We start from the raw sequence: 19,106 nt of genomic DNA, 5'->3' as shown, positions 1-19,106 counted from the left end.
ATTGAAATAAACGTTATTACTAATGGCGTTACTTTTTTCAGTAACGAGTAATCTTACTAATTACTCTGACTGTAACTATAACACTGTTACCATTTCCCACTTCCCCATAACTGCATGTTACTTTAGCCGCTCAATTAACAGACAAAATGTGTGTGTATGTGTGTGTGTGTGTGTGTGCGTTGTGCGTGCGATTCACAAGGGAGAGGAGGATGAGATAAACGCTGTCATGCACTCTATTCTTCTGGCTTATGAAACACGCTCTGAGAAGGTGGGGGGTCGGAGAGTGGGTGTTATGGGGGCGAGTAACACAAAAGTAACGCAATAGTTACTTTTACAGTGGAGTAACTCAGTAGTTACTTTTTTGGAGAAGTAACTAGTAACTATAACTAATTACTTTTTCAAAGTAACGTGCCCAACACTAGTTATAAAGATATAGAACTGAGTGCTAGATAAAGTGGACCCTTAAACTTCACTTAACGGCAGACTTTCAGTGCCGCTCGTACACAGTGCTCCCTTTCCACAGATAATTAACAGAATAAACTTAAGATTAAAAACCTTAGACAATAAACAGAATAAACTTTATTTAAAAGCACATTCACATCTCATCATATTCACAGTGCACTCACTGTATCATATAGAGCAGGGGTAGGGTTGCAACGGTATGAGATTTTCACGGTATGATAACCGTCTCAGAAAATACCGCGGTATCACGGTTATCACGGTATCACAGTTTGTTACATATATTATTAAACTGACCCTTAAAGAAATTACAACAAAGGTTTTTTGTTCAATTAACTATTTATTGTAGAAACCTGGAACAACTATATAGATAATGTCTCCTTAAAAAAAATAAAGTGTACACCATTAGGTGAAGGAAACCAGGTTTTTCCACTACTCAAGGTCATTAAGGGTGTATATAATTTTATATATATATATATATATATATATATATATATATATATACACACACACACACACACACGTGTCACACATTACATGTCCTCTAAGAAGTAAAGATCCTGTGTTTAAACTATTCAGTACAATTATTTAAGTTTAAATTATTTAATATCTGATAAACTGAGCCTGGGTCAGTGTCTGATCAACAACTGTTGTAAACGTCCGTTTTACTGCCAAGTTGGTATATAACCAGATACTGCAGAAAGAGGGGATTTATTTCTGAGTCTGGTTTTAACACATGAAAAACAGGCACGTCAGAATTTGAAAATGAACGCATGTAAATGAATGGCGTCTTTCACATCCAGTCCGGCGAGCACCTTTACACGGACACGTGAATCCGTCGTAGCACGCACTTCACGCCTGTACCTGCGTGCCCAAATTCCGGATAACTCAGCGCTTTTGCGGGCGCTTACCGCATGGGTTGTGCACGACTACAAAGAGATTTTATTTATGTTCAGATTAAAATTATAAACTAAACACATACTTTGCGCTGCACGGCGGGGTGGTGTTCTTGGAGATGGGAGAACAGGTTTGACGTATGTCCACCTTTAGCTGTGACTTTACGGCCACATTGATTACAAATCGGATAACCATCCTCGGGTGCGTTCGGCGGGTATCCGAAATAGTCCCACACTGCTGATTTTAGTTTAGCCTTTTTTTAGGCGGACGGAGATTTGTTTAGTCTGATGCACTTTCTGCTGTTCTCACCGCTGTGTGCTGAGTAGCTGAAGCGGAGCAGAGTTGCGCATGCGCGGGTGAGTTTCTCCGCTGGCATGCGTTTTACCGGTAATAAGCAAACACACACGGTATGATAACCGTGCATTTTAATACCATGGTATACCGTGAAACCGGTTACCGCTGCAACCCTAAGCAGGGGTGTCCAAACTTTTTTTGTTGGGGGCCAGAAGGAGAAATATATTTGAAGTCACGGGCCACAGACTCTGTAATAAAACAAATAATGAAATATACCACTTTCATTTACACACCATTTTACATGACTTACTATCTTTATCTTTGACAGTGTTGTGTAAACTAAAATTTTTTAAAATTTATGTTTCATTTCATGATGTCTCTTAATATTAAACTCCTTAATTATGGCAACTTTTAGACTCTTTTGCCCTGTTTTTCTGCGCTAGAAATGCGCACTCTCTCCGCTTTTAGACTCTTTTGCCCCGTTTTTCTGCGCTAGAAATGCGCACCCTCTTTGCGCACGGGACTCTTTGGCCCGTTTCTGACACCTAGCGTTCAAACTTTGAATCTCACATTATAAAAACCTGCTTAACAGCGGGCCAACTTTCATTCTATTTCTAAAATACCTTGCGGGCCGCTCCAAAAAAGGAAACGGGCCCGCGGGCCATAGTTTGGACACCCCTGATATAGAGGTTTTCATCTGGCAAACTTTTAAATGATTTAGAATTAATCCATCCCCCTCAGCTTAAAGCCACAGTCAGAAAAGTGTACTGACACACTGCTGGCCTACATCATCTTTTTGGGGGGGGCAATCGTATTGGTGCTGGTGAACCACTCAAGTGGAGGTCCGCACTCCCGCGGTAGTCCCGTCAGAATGTCTTGCGGCACGGGACAAAACTGAATTATTGGCGGAAGTGGGAGTTTAATCAATCCAGGCGATGCGGAAGCGAGACCACATTAACATGTAGTCCCGCTCCTGCAATTTGATAAATAGTTAAGAAAATAATAATAATCACACTTTGATTCCCATGCAAGCAACAAAAAACCCTCAAGAAAAATCTCTCGGAGGATGGACCGACACACACACACCAATGGGAGATTTTCAGCATCTCCAGCAGTCACGTGCAGGGGGGGAGGGGGAGGGGTGGATAGGTTGCTTGAGCACCTGCCCGTTTGGGTCTTTCTCACCTGAATTATTCCGCGAGCGCTCACTTTTTTTTACTTTTATTATAAACATCTCAGCTAAGTATTAAAGGGGCGTTTTCACACCTGTAGTTGGTTTCTCTGGTCCAGATCAGTTGATGAGTTTGTTTATTTGGAGTGTTTACTCCCCCTCTGTTTGATTTGGTTTCACACAGGCATAAATATAAACGCACCGATAAATCATGTAAGCTTAAACACAGTGTTTGCAATGTGATGTGCAGCACAGATGTATTAAATGGATTCATGTGGCTGCGAGCAGTGAAAGCTGCACATACTTAAACAGCATGGAGCAGCAGAGACAGTGTTTGTTAATAGCAGTATTTTATCTGGCTAATATATCAGATGTGCCTTATCAGCAGCTTAGCTTAATTAAAAAGAAGTATATTTCTTAGCTGGGCCAAACTGAGGCCAGATCACTTTCTTACCACAAGTGAACCGATACAGAAAAAAAAAAAAATCAGCAAGTTGGGCGGGGGTGTGGCAGATTGCGACGGAGGTTGAGGTCAAACTTGGTGGCGTAATTAATTGCGTTCAAAAAATAATAATGCGTTACTGATTCCCAATTAATTGTGTGCATTAACACTTTAACATTAACAGCCCTAGAATACACCAAACATAGATTTCTATTTTGACTTTTGAAAATAAAATATTATCAATTGAATTACATGTTTTAGAAAAAGGAAAGACCCAAAACATGCAGGAGTGCAAGAGAAGTGTACCTGCATAACATTGCCCAAAGGCAACAAACGAAAAAACACAGTTTAAGTACATTTACAACAAGAAATTAATACGAATATAAACAGTCAAATATACTTCTTTACTCCAGCGGTCTAAAGCGCTGCCACTATGAGCGGGAGGTCGCAGGTTTGAACCCCCGCTCATGCAGCTTTGCCATCAAGCTGCCGGCACTCAGAGGGAGTAAAATTGGCCCTGCTCCCTCTGGGTGGGTAGATGGCGCTCTCTCCCCACATCACTCCTAGGGTGATGTCTGCAGCACAGGGCGTCTGTGAGCTGATGTATCAGAACCGAGTTGCTGCGCTTTCCTCCGAGCGCGCTGGCTGCTCAGTAATGCTACATCAGCAGCAGCTCGAAAAGAAGCGGTGGCTGACTTCACATGTATCAGAGGAAGCATGTGTTAGTCTTCACCCTCCTGGTGTGTTGGGGCATTACTAGTGATAGGGGGAGTCCTAGTGAGTGGGTTGGATGATTGGCCGTGTAAATTGGGTTAGAAATAAAATGATAAAAAAAATATATATTTATATACTTTTTTACAGGTTTTTGCATATATACATACACTGCCTAGCCAAAAAAAGCGTTGTCACCTGGATTTAACTAATCAAATGATGTGGGGTTGCGGCAGTTGGTCAGCAGGTCTAGGTTCAGCAACAGTATGTGCTGAAAGAATGAGGTCAGCTGACTACCTGTATACACTGAATATAGACCAGGTCATTAATTTTTTTCTTCCCTGATGGTACGGGCATATTCCAAGATGACGATTCCAAGATTTATGGGGCTGGAATTGTGAAAGAGTGATTCAGTGGGCATGAAATCCTGCTGGGCTGGGAAGCCCTTGAACCCCACCTATGCTATTGTAGGTTGAGAGACAACAGGCCTGTGCCTTGTTCTCCTAATGCATATTCTGTGTTTCCGGTACTTTAGATGAGACTTAGGTGAGATACTGATTTAAAATAATCTGACTCCATTTCATAAAGACCAATTAGGTAAAAATTAAAAAAACAGTCTATATCAGTAGCACACCTACTCAGATTAGGTCCTGTCTAACAGAACCAGATCTGGTTAAATAGTTCAATGATAGGAGGATATGGGCATAAAAGCTACACAATGATACTACATAACATGTGAGAACAGCTTGGTACCTGGGTTGAGATATTCAGCAGTCCAGAACTTAATCTACATTAACAATTTTACAACATATCACTCAAACTTCTTGTTCCCCCCCAGCGGTTAAGGGCTTGTTATAGCGTCCAGTGAAACTCACTATATAACTATGAAAGTCTAGAAATTCAAAGAATCTAAGACTACAGACCTCTTATGCCTGGATCTAAACGTGATTACGGATTGCTACCTTATCGTGGCACAGTAGGTGGCTGTCAGATTATTTAGGATCACTAAACGTCCTAAACTCGACAAAATCGGATTTTATAGAGGCTCATTTTTTCGTGAAACGTTGAACTGAAGGCAACACATTTTTAATAAAGATCTTGAACGTGAATTCGTTCACATTATGTGTCATGAACGGCAGACATCCCTGTAAATGAACGTTGGAATTTGTTTTCCATTAAAAACTGAGTGACATCTGCTTTCTCTTTTGAAACGCAACGAGAGAAAGTTCCTCCCTCCTGTATTCTCGCTGGTGCCGCTTAAATCATGTATCACCAGACAGAAATGGTTTTGACATTGTGTGCGCAAAAGAGCGCAGAGGGCTGGGGAGAGCATGAGAGACAGAGGGAGAGAGAGAGAGAGAGAGATTCATCACCTGGTATGAAACCCACAACTGCAGTGTCATGAGCAAATGTCTACAATGAGCAGTTTCAAAGAACGTATAGTGATTTCTAGCTTGTAGTGTGAAAAAAAGTATTTATTTGAATATCTCACGAAAAAAGTAAAATGAACTGAACTTTGAACTAGTTCAGAATTAAAATTGTGAACTTTGAACGTGAGCTGTTTATTTTGAGCATGTATGAACTGAACTTGAACTAGTTTAGAAAAGCTGTGAACTGGCACAACACTGCCCAAGGCATCTTCAAACTCCTCTTGGGTCTCTGCTAGTCGGCTGAAGCGCCGCCCGGTCATGTGCTGCGCTATTTCTTTTTTTTTTCCTCAAGTGAAGCGTGCTGCGTGTCCCTCGCTACGCCCGCGACCCTCCCTTTTGCTCTCCAAGTGTTTGACTCTGAATGATTGACTTTGAAAACTTCAATCAAAATGACGAATTATAAGAAAATCTTGTTGAAATATGAAATCATATTTGCCTATATTATTTTTTCCCCTCCCTCAGAAGAGCATCTGCACGTCACTGGTTCTTGATATTGTTGTTCGGAGACTGGAGATCACAGGTAGAGCAGAGTGTGAAAGTGATAGAGGAAACCTTTGGGACCAGGCATGACATCTTTTATTATGGATTTTTGTAAAAAAAAAAAAAAATAATAATAATAATATTAATCAGCATTGTTTACTCACCCAGCTCGCTATCATAGGTCTTACTCAGGGTTGCCAGATCCAGAAAAATATCAACCCAAAGTCTTTCTAAAACCTGTCCATCAGAAGCTTTAACTAGCCCAAAATCGAACGTTATCACAATGGTTTTAAGCAAACAGGTTAATTTATACTATTTTTAAATCTTTTTGGTTCTAAGGGTATTTTATTAGTATTGCTATTTTACCAACATAATATAAAAGTATTCTTTCAAATAATTGAAGGAACTTATTTATTTTATAAACTACGGACAACCTTTCTTCAAATTTCCAAATAAAAATATTGTCATTTAGAGCATTTATTTGCAGAAAATGAGAAATGTCTGAAATGACAAAAAGATGCAGAGCTTTCAGACCTTAAAAAATACAAAAATTCATAAAGTTTTTAAAGGTTCAGAAATTAATATTTGGTGGAATAACCCTGGTTTTTAATCACAGTTTTCATGCATGCCATTTGGCATGTTCTCCTCCACCAGTCTTACACACTGCTTTTGGATAACTTTATGCCTTTACTCCTGGTGCAAAAAATCAACAGTTCAACCCTGGTTTTTAATCAGTTTTTATTCATCTTGGAATGTTCCCCTCCACCAGTCTATGTAGTAATAATAATTGGTTTGATGGCTGTGATCATCACAGTGGTGTCAATCGATTCAATATTTTATTCAGATCACAACAATATTCAGTGATTAGCTGCAATTAATCACACTTGATATTAGTGTCAATTAAAATACTGGTATATGCTTGTATGTTTGAGGGGAGAAGTTAAAACCAACGTGGGGCGCTGGAATAAAGAATGCATGTGAAATTGGATAGAGAAAATTCTAAAAAATTCTGCAGCACAGACGCCTACACGCGACTGCGAGCAGTGAATGCAGCACATGCAGCGCTCTGTGTGTAAACAGCAGTGTTCGTTCATAGCAGTATATTATGTGGCTAATATTATCAGATTCAACTTATCAACAGTTTAGCTCAATTATAAAGGAGTATATTTTATTTATATGATATAATATAAAGGAGCAGATTAAATGAATATCAATACTGTATAAATTACAGCGGCTATTCTTTGGTTTGTAAGGTTTGTAAGTATCTGAGATGCTATTTGAATTTAAGGTTTTGCTTAGGGTTGAATATTATATTTTTTTATCATTTGAAGTTCAGACATTTGAAGCAGAAACTTGTAGCAAGCATTCAATAATCAAGATGTTCAACATTAAAGTATGAAGTTATCATTTGTGATAAACTGTGCATTTATTCTCTATTTTTATAGCTGAATTAGCTGTGCGACTCTTCGGTGGCCCTGGAAGCTGTTCTGGTAGAGTGGAGGTTTATTATAGAGGTCAGTGGGGAACTGTGAGTGGTAATGGCTGGGACATGAATGATGCAGAAGTGGTGTGCAGACAGATGGGATGTGGCCAGGCTCTCGAAATCCACAGCAGTGGTTATTTTGATCGAAAAACTTACCCAATAATTCGACATGCTGTTCATTGTTCTGGAAAGGAAAGCTCCATCTCAGAGTGCCGCCATAATAGATTTACAAGTTACTATGATCGTAAAGATGCTGGTGTAACTTGTTCAGGTGAGGAAAATTGGATTTTAAGTTTGTAATGCTGTTTAAAGTGCACTTTTCATTTAGTGCGGCAAATTAAATGTTTTTTTCTTTTATTTTCTGCTGTAAATCAGACAGTATCAGGCTGGTAAATGGAACAGGTAACTGTGATGGCAGAGTGGAGATCTATCATGATGGTCAGTGGGGAACAGTGTGTGGTGATAACTGGGACATGAAGGATGCAGAGGTAGTGTGCAGACAGGTGGGATGTGGCAGAGCTCTCAATTCCACTCATAGTGCTCACTTTGGTGAGGGAAATGGACCAGTATTACTGGATGATGTTGGCTGTTCTGGACAAGAAAACAACCTCTTAAGTTGCTCTCATGGAGGTCTTGGAATTACCAACTGTAGTCACAGTGAAGATGCTGGTGTTATCTGCTCAGGTAAGATACTGTTTCTGGTAAACAATTCTGTTTATATAAATAACCTTTAATTTGCTGACATTACTGCTTTATTAGATGTCCTGCAGAGCCCCATACTCATACCTCATCTTCAGCTGAAAATGTTTTATGTTTCTAAAAGCACCACACCCTGGCCCAACACCATGACCCAACTTCACTCTACCTCCAGACACCACAGATTATATACACACATTTCACAAAGAGGAAGGGCCATACTCACTAACCAATCATCATCCAGTTGCAGAACACGACCTAAGCCAGACGGCCAGCTCTCCTAACTAAAGGAATTCAACCTTTTACCTTTGAGCCTGGTGGAACATACTTTACAGAGGTTTCTTAGAGCCTTTGATGACTATGGCTAAATCTGAACACAGATTTGCAGAATATCGAACAATAAATTCTTAATTATAGGTTTTAATACATCAATGTAATTTTACGAAGAATGTGAAGTTAAGATATTTTGAGCAGAAATATAAAAACATGGAAAATAGTTGTAATCTACTAAAACATTAATTTTGTGCATTTTTTCATTTTTTTAATAGCTGGTTTAAATGTGAGACTCGTCGGTGGAACTGGAAGCTGCTCTGGTAGAGTGGAGATTTATTATAAAGGCGAGTGGGGAACAGTGTGTGGTAATTACTGGGATATGAGCGATGCAGAAGTGGTGTGCAGACAGATTGGATGTGGCAGAGCTGTCAGTGCCCAGAGATATGCTTATTTTGGTCGGGGAACTGGACCCATAATCCTGAATAATGTTCACTGTTCTGGAAGTGAAAGCTCCCTCACAGAGTGCCGTCATAATGGATTTGGAAGACACAACTGTAATCACAATGAAGATGCCGGTGTCACTTGCTCAGGTGAGGAAAGTTTCATTTTCATGTTTTAATACTGTTTACAGTTTTTCTGGATTGTTTACACATTTTCTGAAAGCATGCCTCATATTCTCAGAACTCTACACACAAATTAAAGAAACACACACACAATGGTCAAAACCCCTAATGTATCCTGCACAATGAAACATTACATTTAAATCAATGTTATTTCTTCTTAAAATGGGATTTTATGTTCAGATGACAAACACAAACCATCCTATGAGTCTGAATAACAGTGTGTTCCTTGTAAAAACAAGAGATTTTCTTGATGAAAATTGTGTGCAGTGTGATTTAGAAGTGCATTTTAAGTTGTGCTTGTAGTTTAGAAGAACTGCTTCGGGAGGTTGGTGCCTGAGTTACATGTTTTGGTCATTGTGTCTCAAATGCCAGTATTTGTGAGTAAATAACCGCAAAACACTGTAATATCTACTACTTGTTTACTGAAACAAATGAAATCCTTTTCTTTTATTTTCTGCTGTAAATCAGACAATACCAGGTTAATAAATGGAACAGGTGACTGTAATGGCAGAGTGGAGATCTATCATGATGGTCAGTGGGGAACAGTGTGTGGTGATAACTGGGACATGAAGGATGCAGAGGTAGTGTGCAGACAGATGGGATGTGGCAGAGCTCTCAGCATCACTCATAGTGCTCACTTTGGTGAGGGAAATGGACCAGTATTACTGGATGATGTTGGCTGTTCTGGACAAGAAAACAACCTCTTAAGTTGCTCTCGTAGAGGTCCTGGAATTACCAACTGTAGTCACAGTGAAGATGCTGGTGTTATCTGCTCAGGTAAGATACTGTTCCTGGTAAGCAATTCTGTTTATATAAATAAATGCTCATTTACTGATATTGCTTCTTTACAGATGTCCTGCAGAGCCCCATACTCACCCTGATCTCACATAACTTCACTGTGGTGCCTGGTGAAACTATTCAGTTCAGATGTGCTGCACCCAACTCAACATCCATCTCTGTAGACTTCCGTTTACTTAAAGATGGAGTATCGATAAAATCTCAAAAAGATCAATCTACAACAACATTTACTGTTATTGTGGACACATCATATCAGGGCCAGTACAGCTGTGAATATAGATACCAGAGAGGAAGATCCACCATGTCGTCATTCAGGAGCAACTCCATCAGCATCACTGTGGGTAAGAGCACAGAAAGCTTTAAAACTCTCTTCATAGCTTTGTCTTAATTACCAATTACCGGTTTTAATAAGATTTTGTGAAGAGAGAAGAGTCTATGAGACCTTCAGTGCAGGAAGATACAGCTTTATTCAGAAGTTTGTTCAAAGCCTAGCACTTATGATCCGTCTCCCCGACTAGATCTCAACCCAGTCCTGACTCTCCTACACCACACCCTGCCCAACACCATGACCCAACTTCACTCTACCTCCAGACAGCACAAATTATATACACACATTTCACAAAGGAGAAGGGGTCATAATCACTAACCAATCATCATCCAGTTGCAGAACAGGACCTAAGCCAGACGGCCAGCTCTCCTAACTAAAGGAATTCAACCTTTTACCTTTGAGCCTGGTGGAACATACTTTACAGAGGTTTCTCAGAGCCTTGACTATGGCTAAATCTGAACACAGATTTGCAGTAGAGATATTAGTGTGCAGAATATCTAACAATAAATTCTTAATTAAAGGTTTTTTGATTTGAAGGTTTTAATACCCAAATGTAGTTTTTCAAAGAAAGTAAAGTAGAGCTTAGATCGGCCTCAAAAAATCCAACTCGACCCGGCCCAAGCCGGTGCACATTCTGCCTGAGCCCGACCCCACCCGCCGCATACACTGTCATAATGAGCCCAAGCCGCCCCGCCCCGCCCCAGTGACGAAACTTCGCATCAGCCAAATCTTCTGCCCCCACCTGCTAGCATTTCGCTTGCTCTCCGACAATGGACCTCAAACTTACTGCCTCCGACGAGGACCTCTTCCCTCCTAGCCAGCCTGTCTCCTCTCCTGCTCCCCCTCGCCGTGCTCTTCGTCTGAAATCAGTTATCTCCATTCCAGCTACTCCGGCTTCTACTGTGGTGTCTCTCCACCTTACTCAACGTACCGGCTCTCGCCACTGACTTTTCTTCTCACCGTGACACCTCCTTCGCTTGCCGCCTACTGGACGGCTTTCTCTTCGGCTTTTCCCCGGGTCTCAGACACTCGCTGGCAGATGCTATGCCAGAATAGGGACTGAGTAATCTGGGCAGAGAATGTATGTTAGTCCCTAAATATTTTCATTGCGTTTATTTTCTCTTTTTACAGTTTTTCTTTTCTCTTTTTCTATTCACTTGTATAATACGAAATAAACAATCACTAAAAGTGTGCAACTTACATCTGGAGTCAGACCTGATCCATGCGGGGAAAAATCTACCCCTCTTTCCGTTTTCCAAACCTGAGCACTTCGTCACATCTTCACATCCGACTTACTAGTTTTAGTCAATCAATTAAAAAAATATAAAATAATATAAAAATAAAATGATCAGAAACACTAATTTACAACTCACCACAGTACACCACACCACACAAAAAATGTATAAAATGGGTTTTACAAACTCACCAATTTGTACATACTGCAATCAAAACACAGTTGATCATTATATCCACGCTATGTGGCACTGCACACTCGTTTCTGGAAAGAAGTTATCCTCCTATCTCAGGCCCTCACCACCCGAATCCACCCAACACCATCACTCTGCCTATTAGGAGACACATCAACCATTAATACAACACCATGAAACAATAGATGTATCTCAATGCCGCTAGTCATTGCCAAGAAAATCATCCTCATGACCTGGAAAACAAAAAACAACATTAACATCAATCACTGGAAAAATCTACTAACAGACTATCTCCCTCTAGCAATAGTATAAAGCTGCAGCCTCAGAGACTGCAGTTTCAGGACACTGCAGTTTCAGGACCGCAGTTCTAGGACCCTATGTTTTGGCGACGCTGCCACCTAGCGAAATTAATGACTTACTTCTCCTTAATATAATATCACCACGTTTAACTACTTACACATGTGAACTGTATGACGTATGCTTGGGCACAGTTAAGTACTGCTTGAGCTGGGATCTGAAGCGTAAACCCCAAAACAAATGGAAGAACAGGATGGCAACTAATGGAATTAAGGAAAAAACTGAAGCTAGGTGTTCGTGGGCAGTGGAGAGGTCTCGGACGTGAGTGCGGATGTAGCTGTGATAGACATGAGAGGACCAGCGGCCGAGGATCTGAACAGTGTGGTCGGGTAAACCTTGATGAGAAGCTGTGGTGGCTGCTCCGATTCTGAATGAATGGGCGGAGATATGTAAGGTATTAAATCCGCTGAAGGGGGAGTATGTTTCTGAAGTGAAAATGAAACCAATCACTGGTAGCAGGGGAACCGGATTCATTGATGAACAGGGGGTCGTGAGGGCGAGCACCTTAGGATTGACGGAACTGGAGGTTGTGCTGGAGAGGTTCGTACGGACTGAGAGGTGAATGGAGTCTGAAGGTGTAAACTGGAGTATATGTACCGGTAGCGTGAGGAGGCGGGGGAGTTGTGGGTCCGCCCCACGCCGGAGCGCAAAGCCATGTCTGTCCCAGCTGGTCTGCATCAGGACTGATAAAACAGCCAGCTGGGACAGGCATATAAACTGAGCCTCAGCCCTCACTCAAGAGAGGACTTTCACTGGGGAGCTGAGGGCTGAGGCTGCACGGACTCTAAAAACAAACACTAAGAAAACTACTGAACTCTAGAGCCCCACTGGGCTGTAGTTATGTTCTTTTAAGTTCCTTTTGGGTGTGGTAGGGTGTTAAAAGCCAATAAAGGTACATTTGAGTTCATTTAATCCCCGTGTCTGTGTATCTTTGCGTGCTTCCTCCTTCCGGGTCACAGTGGTCACACCCCTAACCCCAGGGGCCTACCACAGTACCAAATTGGTTTGGTTTGGTTTGTTTTGCTTCGCTTGATGTTGAAAATGAGGGTGGTGGCGTCCAGGATGGTGACATCAGACAGACAGTGGTGGAGAGAGGGATGGTGAGTGATGGAAGGAGTGGTAAATTCTAAAACTCGGAGAAAGCCAAAGATTTGAAACACAACAGGAGAGGATGTGAGAGGTTAGAGGAATGAATTTCAACTTGTATAGCGCCTTTCTATAAACCCAAGGACGCTTTACAATTAACACATTTTACACACAAGCACATTACACATTAACACTCATCTACACACCGGTGAGAAGCGGCAGCCAATAGCGCACAGCGTACTCTCAACCGGAAACGACCGTCCACGTGGAGGACTGCATCGGGCACTACAGCAATTACCCAGGACAGAGTGCCAATCCATATCCAGGCACAGTCATACACACACATTTACACACACACTTACACACACATATCACACACTTTACACAAACACACCAGATCAATTTTGAGTATTCAATTTTTCTGGGCAATTTAGAGTATCCAATTTACCTGATCTCCATGTTTTTGGACTGTGGGAGGAAACCGGAGTCCCCGGAGGAAACCCACGCAGACACGGGGAGAACATGGAAACTCCACCCAGATAGGGACTTGAACCCAAGACCCCAGTGCTGAGAGGCGAACGTGCTAACCTCTAAGCCACCCAGACGCCCAGAGGAAGAAGTTTGTGAGTGACAGAAGGTTCGCTTCTTTTAATGCCTTAAGAGCAGTGTGATTTGATGGTGACTAGTAAAAGGATGAGGTGAGCCATGGAGGAGTTTATGAAAAAAAGTTGATAGCCGAGAGGTAAACTTTAAGGGGTGGATGATAGAATGGAGAGACGGGAGCTGGTAAAGGTGAGGAAATTGGCAGTGGTGTGTAGATCAAAGGAAGGAAAAGGGATTGAAAGAAATAGGTGGAACCGGCGAAAACATTGCCTTTCTGTCCAGTAAGTGGAAAGAGTGTTGGGAGAAACAGCGTTAAGAATGAGGTCCTGGGATCGGAGAGTCAGATGGAAGAAGGCGCGTGAAGAGGGAAGATGGTGTCCGAATAAGGTAGAGTTGGAGTTGGATGTGGGTCTCGGTGTGGAGTCAAAGTCTGGAATTTCTGAAATTGGAAACGAGACAGAGAATCAGCAATGGGGTTAGATGGACCGGGAATGTGAACAGCTTTGAGAATGAATTGGTGCATGATGGAGTGCCACGTGAGACGCCAGAACCATCGTGTCTATTCGTGTCCCCATAGCAGGGCTGCGACTACGATAGGGTAAAGTTCACGAAGCACAGATGAATAGCTAAAATCCGAGGGGAGCTGAAAAAATTCGGCAGGACAGTGAGAGGCCAGTGAAACTGCTGGATTGGAAACAGCGCTTAGAAATAAATGAGCAAACACGAAAACGAAGGGTATTGTATCAGAAATTTCAATTCGTTTTAGTTAGTTTTATAAACTTTGAATACAGTTCCAGTTAGTTTCCTTTTTTCTCTTTTAGTTACGGTTTTTATTAGTTTCAGTTAACGAAAATGTTTTTTCACTTTCGGTTTTCGCTGTTTCGTTCGTTTTCGTTATTTATAATAATTGGTTACTTAGCGATATTGTGATTATTACGCCAGAGCTTTATATAAAATAAAAATACCATAAAAAAAAACTGATGCCTTTGTCACAGACTATTTTCTAGAGCCTGACCCAGTCCGAGGAATGTGGTGAAAAAATTTCGCCCCGACCCAGCCAGAGTTCATGTCGGGCCTCCGGTCAGGTCGGGTTCGGGCAGAGAATCTAAGCTCTAATGTGAAGTTCAGATATTTTGAGCAGAAATATAAAAACACTATGGAAAATAGTTATAATCTACTAAAACATTCATTTTGTGCATTTATTCTCTTTTTTGACAGCTTTGAATGTGAGACTCATCGGTGAATCTGGAAGCTGCTCTGGTAGAGTGGAGATTTATTATAAAGGCGAGTGGGGAACAGTGTGTGGTAATAACTGGGATATGAGCAATGCAGACGTGGTGTGCAGACAGATTGGATGTGGTAGAGCTCTCCGTGCCTACAGATATGCTCATTTTGGTCAGGGAACTGGACCCATAGTTCTGGATCATGTTGACTGTTCTGGAAGTGAAAGATCCCTCACAGAGTGCCGTCATAATGGATTTGGAAGAAACAACTGTAATCACAATGAAGATGCTGGTGTCACTTGCTCAGGTGAGGAAAGTTTCATTTTCATGTTTTAATACTGTTTACAGTTTTTCTGTATTGTTTACACATTTTCTGAAAGCATGTCTCATATTCTCAGAACTCTACACACAAATTAAATAAACACACACAATGGTCAAAACCCCTAATGTATCCTGCACAATGAAACATTACATTTAAATCAATGTTATTTCTTCTTAAAATGGCATTTTGTGTTCAGATAACAAACACAAACCATCCTATGAGTCCATCCATCACAATGACTTAGTCCTTTTTTCTTCATGTTACACTTACACTACAGTTGAACATTTTGCTAGCATGCAATATTAATCACGTTTTGCAGTTTAAGTATGCTACTGAGCTATACATTTACTTCTTAAATAGCTGCAGGTACAATATTTACACCTACATGCTCACCTGTGTTCCCTTTCTGGTCTGGCAAAGGGCCCAATCTCACTTTTAGCTGCCCATTGTCACGCCCTGCTCTGTTTCCCTGTGTTTTCCCCGTTTCCCAGTGTGTTTCCCCAGTAATTTTCCATCACGTGTCTCAATTGTAGCTCCGCCCTTTCTCCAGGTGTTCACAGTTTCTTGTTCGTATAAATAGTCCCCTGTGCCACTTTGTCTTCGTCGGTCTTTGCACCCTCCCATGTTGTTTTGTCCCTCTGCGTTTTCTCCGTGTTTCAGAGCCCTAGTTCTTAGTTCCTTGTTTAGTCTTTATCTCTGTTTGTTTCTAGTTTATCTCTTCTTGTTTGTTTCTTGTTCAGTTCTGTTTATCTAGTTTTGTTATTAGTTATTTCTGTGTATATTTTCCCCAGCCCTGTTTATCTTTATTTTTTCTTGTCTGTTCCTAGTTTGTTTATCTTATCGTACACCCCTCGTTTGTTTTGGGTTGTTTCTTTGTTCTGTGTTTACTCGTTTCTTTGTTTATTTGTTATTTACATATTAAAGTCTGTCTTAACCGATTTTACGTCCGCTCCCTCGTCACACCCATAATTGGTGCCCGAGCAAAATGAGGAATGTCCAGTAGGTCCCATTTTGGGTCGTACCATTTAGAGGGGAGTTCTTTGGGGTTTCTAAGATTTTAAAAAATCTTTTCTTGTGTCCATTTTTTTATGGGGTTGAGGCCTATGATATGTACAAAAACTATTTTGAGTATTGTGTTTTTTTTTCATTCTGTGTTTATTTGATTAATTGTTTGTTAATATATTAGTTTATTCCCCTGCAGAAGAAATATTTTGGTTTTGGTTGGGTAGACCAGTGGTGGCCTATTTAAGGCTTCACTTCCCACTATGAGCCAATGCTAGGAGGTTAAGGAAACGATGATTCCTTGTGTTTTTTTTGTAAATAGATTTTGTTTTGTACTGGATGTGCTACTGCACTTTGCCAAATTGTTTGTACTACTCACTACCCTTTTGAGGCACAACTACCCTCACCTGTAAGCAAGGTGTGACAACATACATAAGTGTGTTGTAAAATATTTTTTAACATTTTTTTTACTCAAAACACACAAACACACAGTAGAAAATTTTATTTTCCCACAATCATCCCAACCAACATAAATGTGCACATACAGAAGTGGTCTTCATACAAAACTTCAGAAGAATTTACTGTATACGGTTACAGTAAAAAAAATACAACTAAGCTGCATCTGTTTTGGTCTGGCCACAGCGCCTCATCCACATCACAAGCACTGTTTTCCCTGGATAAGCAGCAGAGAAAATATCCCCTAACATGAAGAATCCAGCCATGAAAAGAAAAAACTGTACTAATAGTCAAATAGTGTAAATACTGTGTAGGAACACAAAGTAGGAATACATTTCCCTAATAATTGAAACATACTTTATTTTTGTAGTCCTACAGAACAGTTCACAGACAACACTGTACTACTGTTCTGATTGATACTGTATTTTTATGCAGTAGTGCAGTTTCTGGGTGCTACACTGTATCTGCTTAAATTTGGCTGAACCTGTTTCTCTTTCACACTAAAGCTCTGACTGCTAATTGTAAATCTGTGTGACAGGTCAGGTGTTTGATCATGTGACGACTCAGTGTGTATAGAAAAGTAAAGGTTTGAATAACAGTGTGTTCCTTGTAAAAACAAGAGATTTTCTTGATGAAAATTGTGTGCAGTGTGATTTAGAAGTGCATTTTGAGTTGTGCTTGTAGTTTAGAAGAACCGATTCAGGAGGTTGGTGCCTGAGTTACATGTTGTGGTCGTTGTGTCTCAAATGCCAGTATTTGTGAGTAAACAACAGTGAAAAACTGTAATACCTGCTACTTTTTTTACTGAAACAAATTAAATCCTTTTCTTTTATTTTCTGCTGTAAATCAGACAGTATCAGGCTGGTAAATGGAACAGGTAACTGTGATGGCAGAGTGGAGATCTATCATGATGGTCAGTGGGGAACAGTGTGTGGTGATAACTGGGACATGAAGGATGCAGAGGTAGTGTGCAGACAGGTGGGATGTGGCAGAGCTCTCAACTCCACTCATAGTGCTCACTTTGGTGAGGGAAATGGACCAGTATTACTGGATGATGTTGGCTGTTCTGGACAAGAAAACAACCTCTTAAGTTGCTCTCATGGAGGTCTTGGAATTACCAACTGTAGTCACAGTGAAGATGCTGGTGTTATCTGCTCAGGTAAGATACTGTTCCTGGTAAGAATTTCTGTTTATATAAATAAACTTTAATTTGCTGACATTACTGCTTTATTAGATGTCATCCAGAGCCCCATACTCATACCTCATCTTCAGCTGAAAATGTTGTATGTTTTTAAAGCGGTCAGCGAAAAAACATGTGGTCATGTTGTTTTCCTCACAGTACCAGTCGTTCCGCTGACGATAATAAAAGAAAGAAGAGTCTATGAGACCTTCAGTGCAGGAAGATACAGCTTTATTCAGAAGTTTGTTCAAAGCCTAGCACTTATGATCCGTCTCCCCGACTAGATCTCAACCCAGTCCTGACTCTCCTACACCACACCCTGGCCAACACCATGACCCAACTTCACTCTACCTCCAGACAGCACAGATTATATACACACATTTCACAAAGGGGAAGGGCCATACTCACTAACCAATCATCATCCAGTTGCAGAACAGGACCTAAGCCAGACGGCCAGCTCTCCTAACTAAAGGAATTCAACCTTTTACCTTTGAGCCTGGTGGAACATACTTTACAGAGGTTTCTCAGAGCCTTTGATAACTACGGCTCCACTAAATCTGAACATAGATTTGCAGTAGAGATAGAAGAATACAGAATATCTAACAATAAATTCTTAATTAAAGGTTCTATGTTTTAATGTTTTAATACACAAAGGTAGTTTTTCAAAGAATGTAAGTATGTAGAGCTTAGATTGGGCTCAATAAATCCGTCTCAACCCGGCTCGAGCCCGTGCACATTCTGCCTGATCCCGACCCCACACGACCCATACACTGTCATTATGAGCCCCAGCCCAACCAGCCCCGCCAGGTTGCTAGTTTTTATTAAAACACATCATATCAGAGAGCTCAATCTGAAATCCCATACAGAATTCTGCAGCTTCATCAGGGTTTTCTGTCGTTATTTTGCGGCTAGCGCGAGCACTGTTAACAAACAGTAATGTGTACCGTGAGGTGCCGCGCGCTGCCACTGTTGTGCCGAGTCTGACTCGCCACAGAATCCGGCTCCGCTTCGCGAGCAGAATCGGCACAACACCACCCGCTATAAAACTGCTGGAGTGGAAACAGGGCTTATGAATAAATTAACAAACACGAAAATTAGGGTATTCTATATGTAATTTAAATTTGTTTTATTTAGTTTTATAAACTCTGAATACAGTTCCAGTTAGTTCCCTTTTTTCTATTAATTAAGCTATTTCGTTCGTTTTCGTAAACGATAAGAATTGGTTACTTAGCGATATTGTGATTATCACACCAGAGCTTTAAAATGAAAATAGCAAACGGAAAAAACTGATGCCTTTGTCACCGACTAGATTCTCTGCCCGAACCCGACCTGACCCGAGGCCCGACATGAATTCTGGCTGGGTCG

General features: G+C 40.9%; 1 protein-coding gene across 1 annotated transcript in view; it reads left to right on the top strand.

Moving 5' to 3' along the window:
• Positions 1-19,106, top strand: part of LOC111189209 (uncharacterized) — a 219,195-nt gene that overhangs the window by 176,917 nt on the left and 23,172 nt on the right. The window contains exons 31-37 of the mRNA XM_049468276.1: positions 7,330-7,638; positions 7,743-8,051; positions 8,612-8,926; positions 9,428-9,736; positions 9,811-10,098; positions 14,777-15,088; positions 17,412-17,720. Of these exons, the coding sequence (XP_049324233.1) occupies positions 7,330-7,638; positions 7,743-8,051; positions 8,612-8,926; positions 9,428-9,736; positions 9,811-10,098; positions 14,777-15,088; positions 17,412-17,720 (2,151 nt within the window). The remainder of the gene's footprint in view (positions 1-7,329; positions 7,639-7,742; positions 8,052-8,611; positions 8,927-9,427; positions 9,737-9,810; positions 10,099-14,776; positions 15,089-17,411; positions 17,721-19,106) is intronic.

This window comes from Astyanax mexicanus, chromosome 19 (genome assembly GCF_023375975.1).
Source record: "Astyanax mexicanus isolate ESR-SI-001 chromosome 19, AstMex3_surface, whole genome shotgun sequence".
Classification (NCBI taxonomy): domain Eukaryota; kingdom Metazoa; phylum Chordata; class Actinopteri; order Characiformes; family Acestrorhamphidae; genus Astyanax; species Astyanax mexicanus.
Note: the sequence above shows the minus strand (reverse complement) of the source record. Positions and strands in the feature narration are given on the sequence as shown.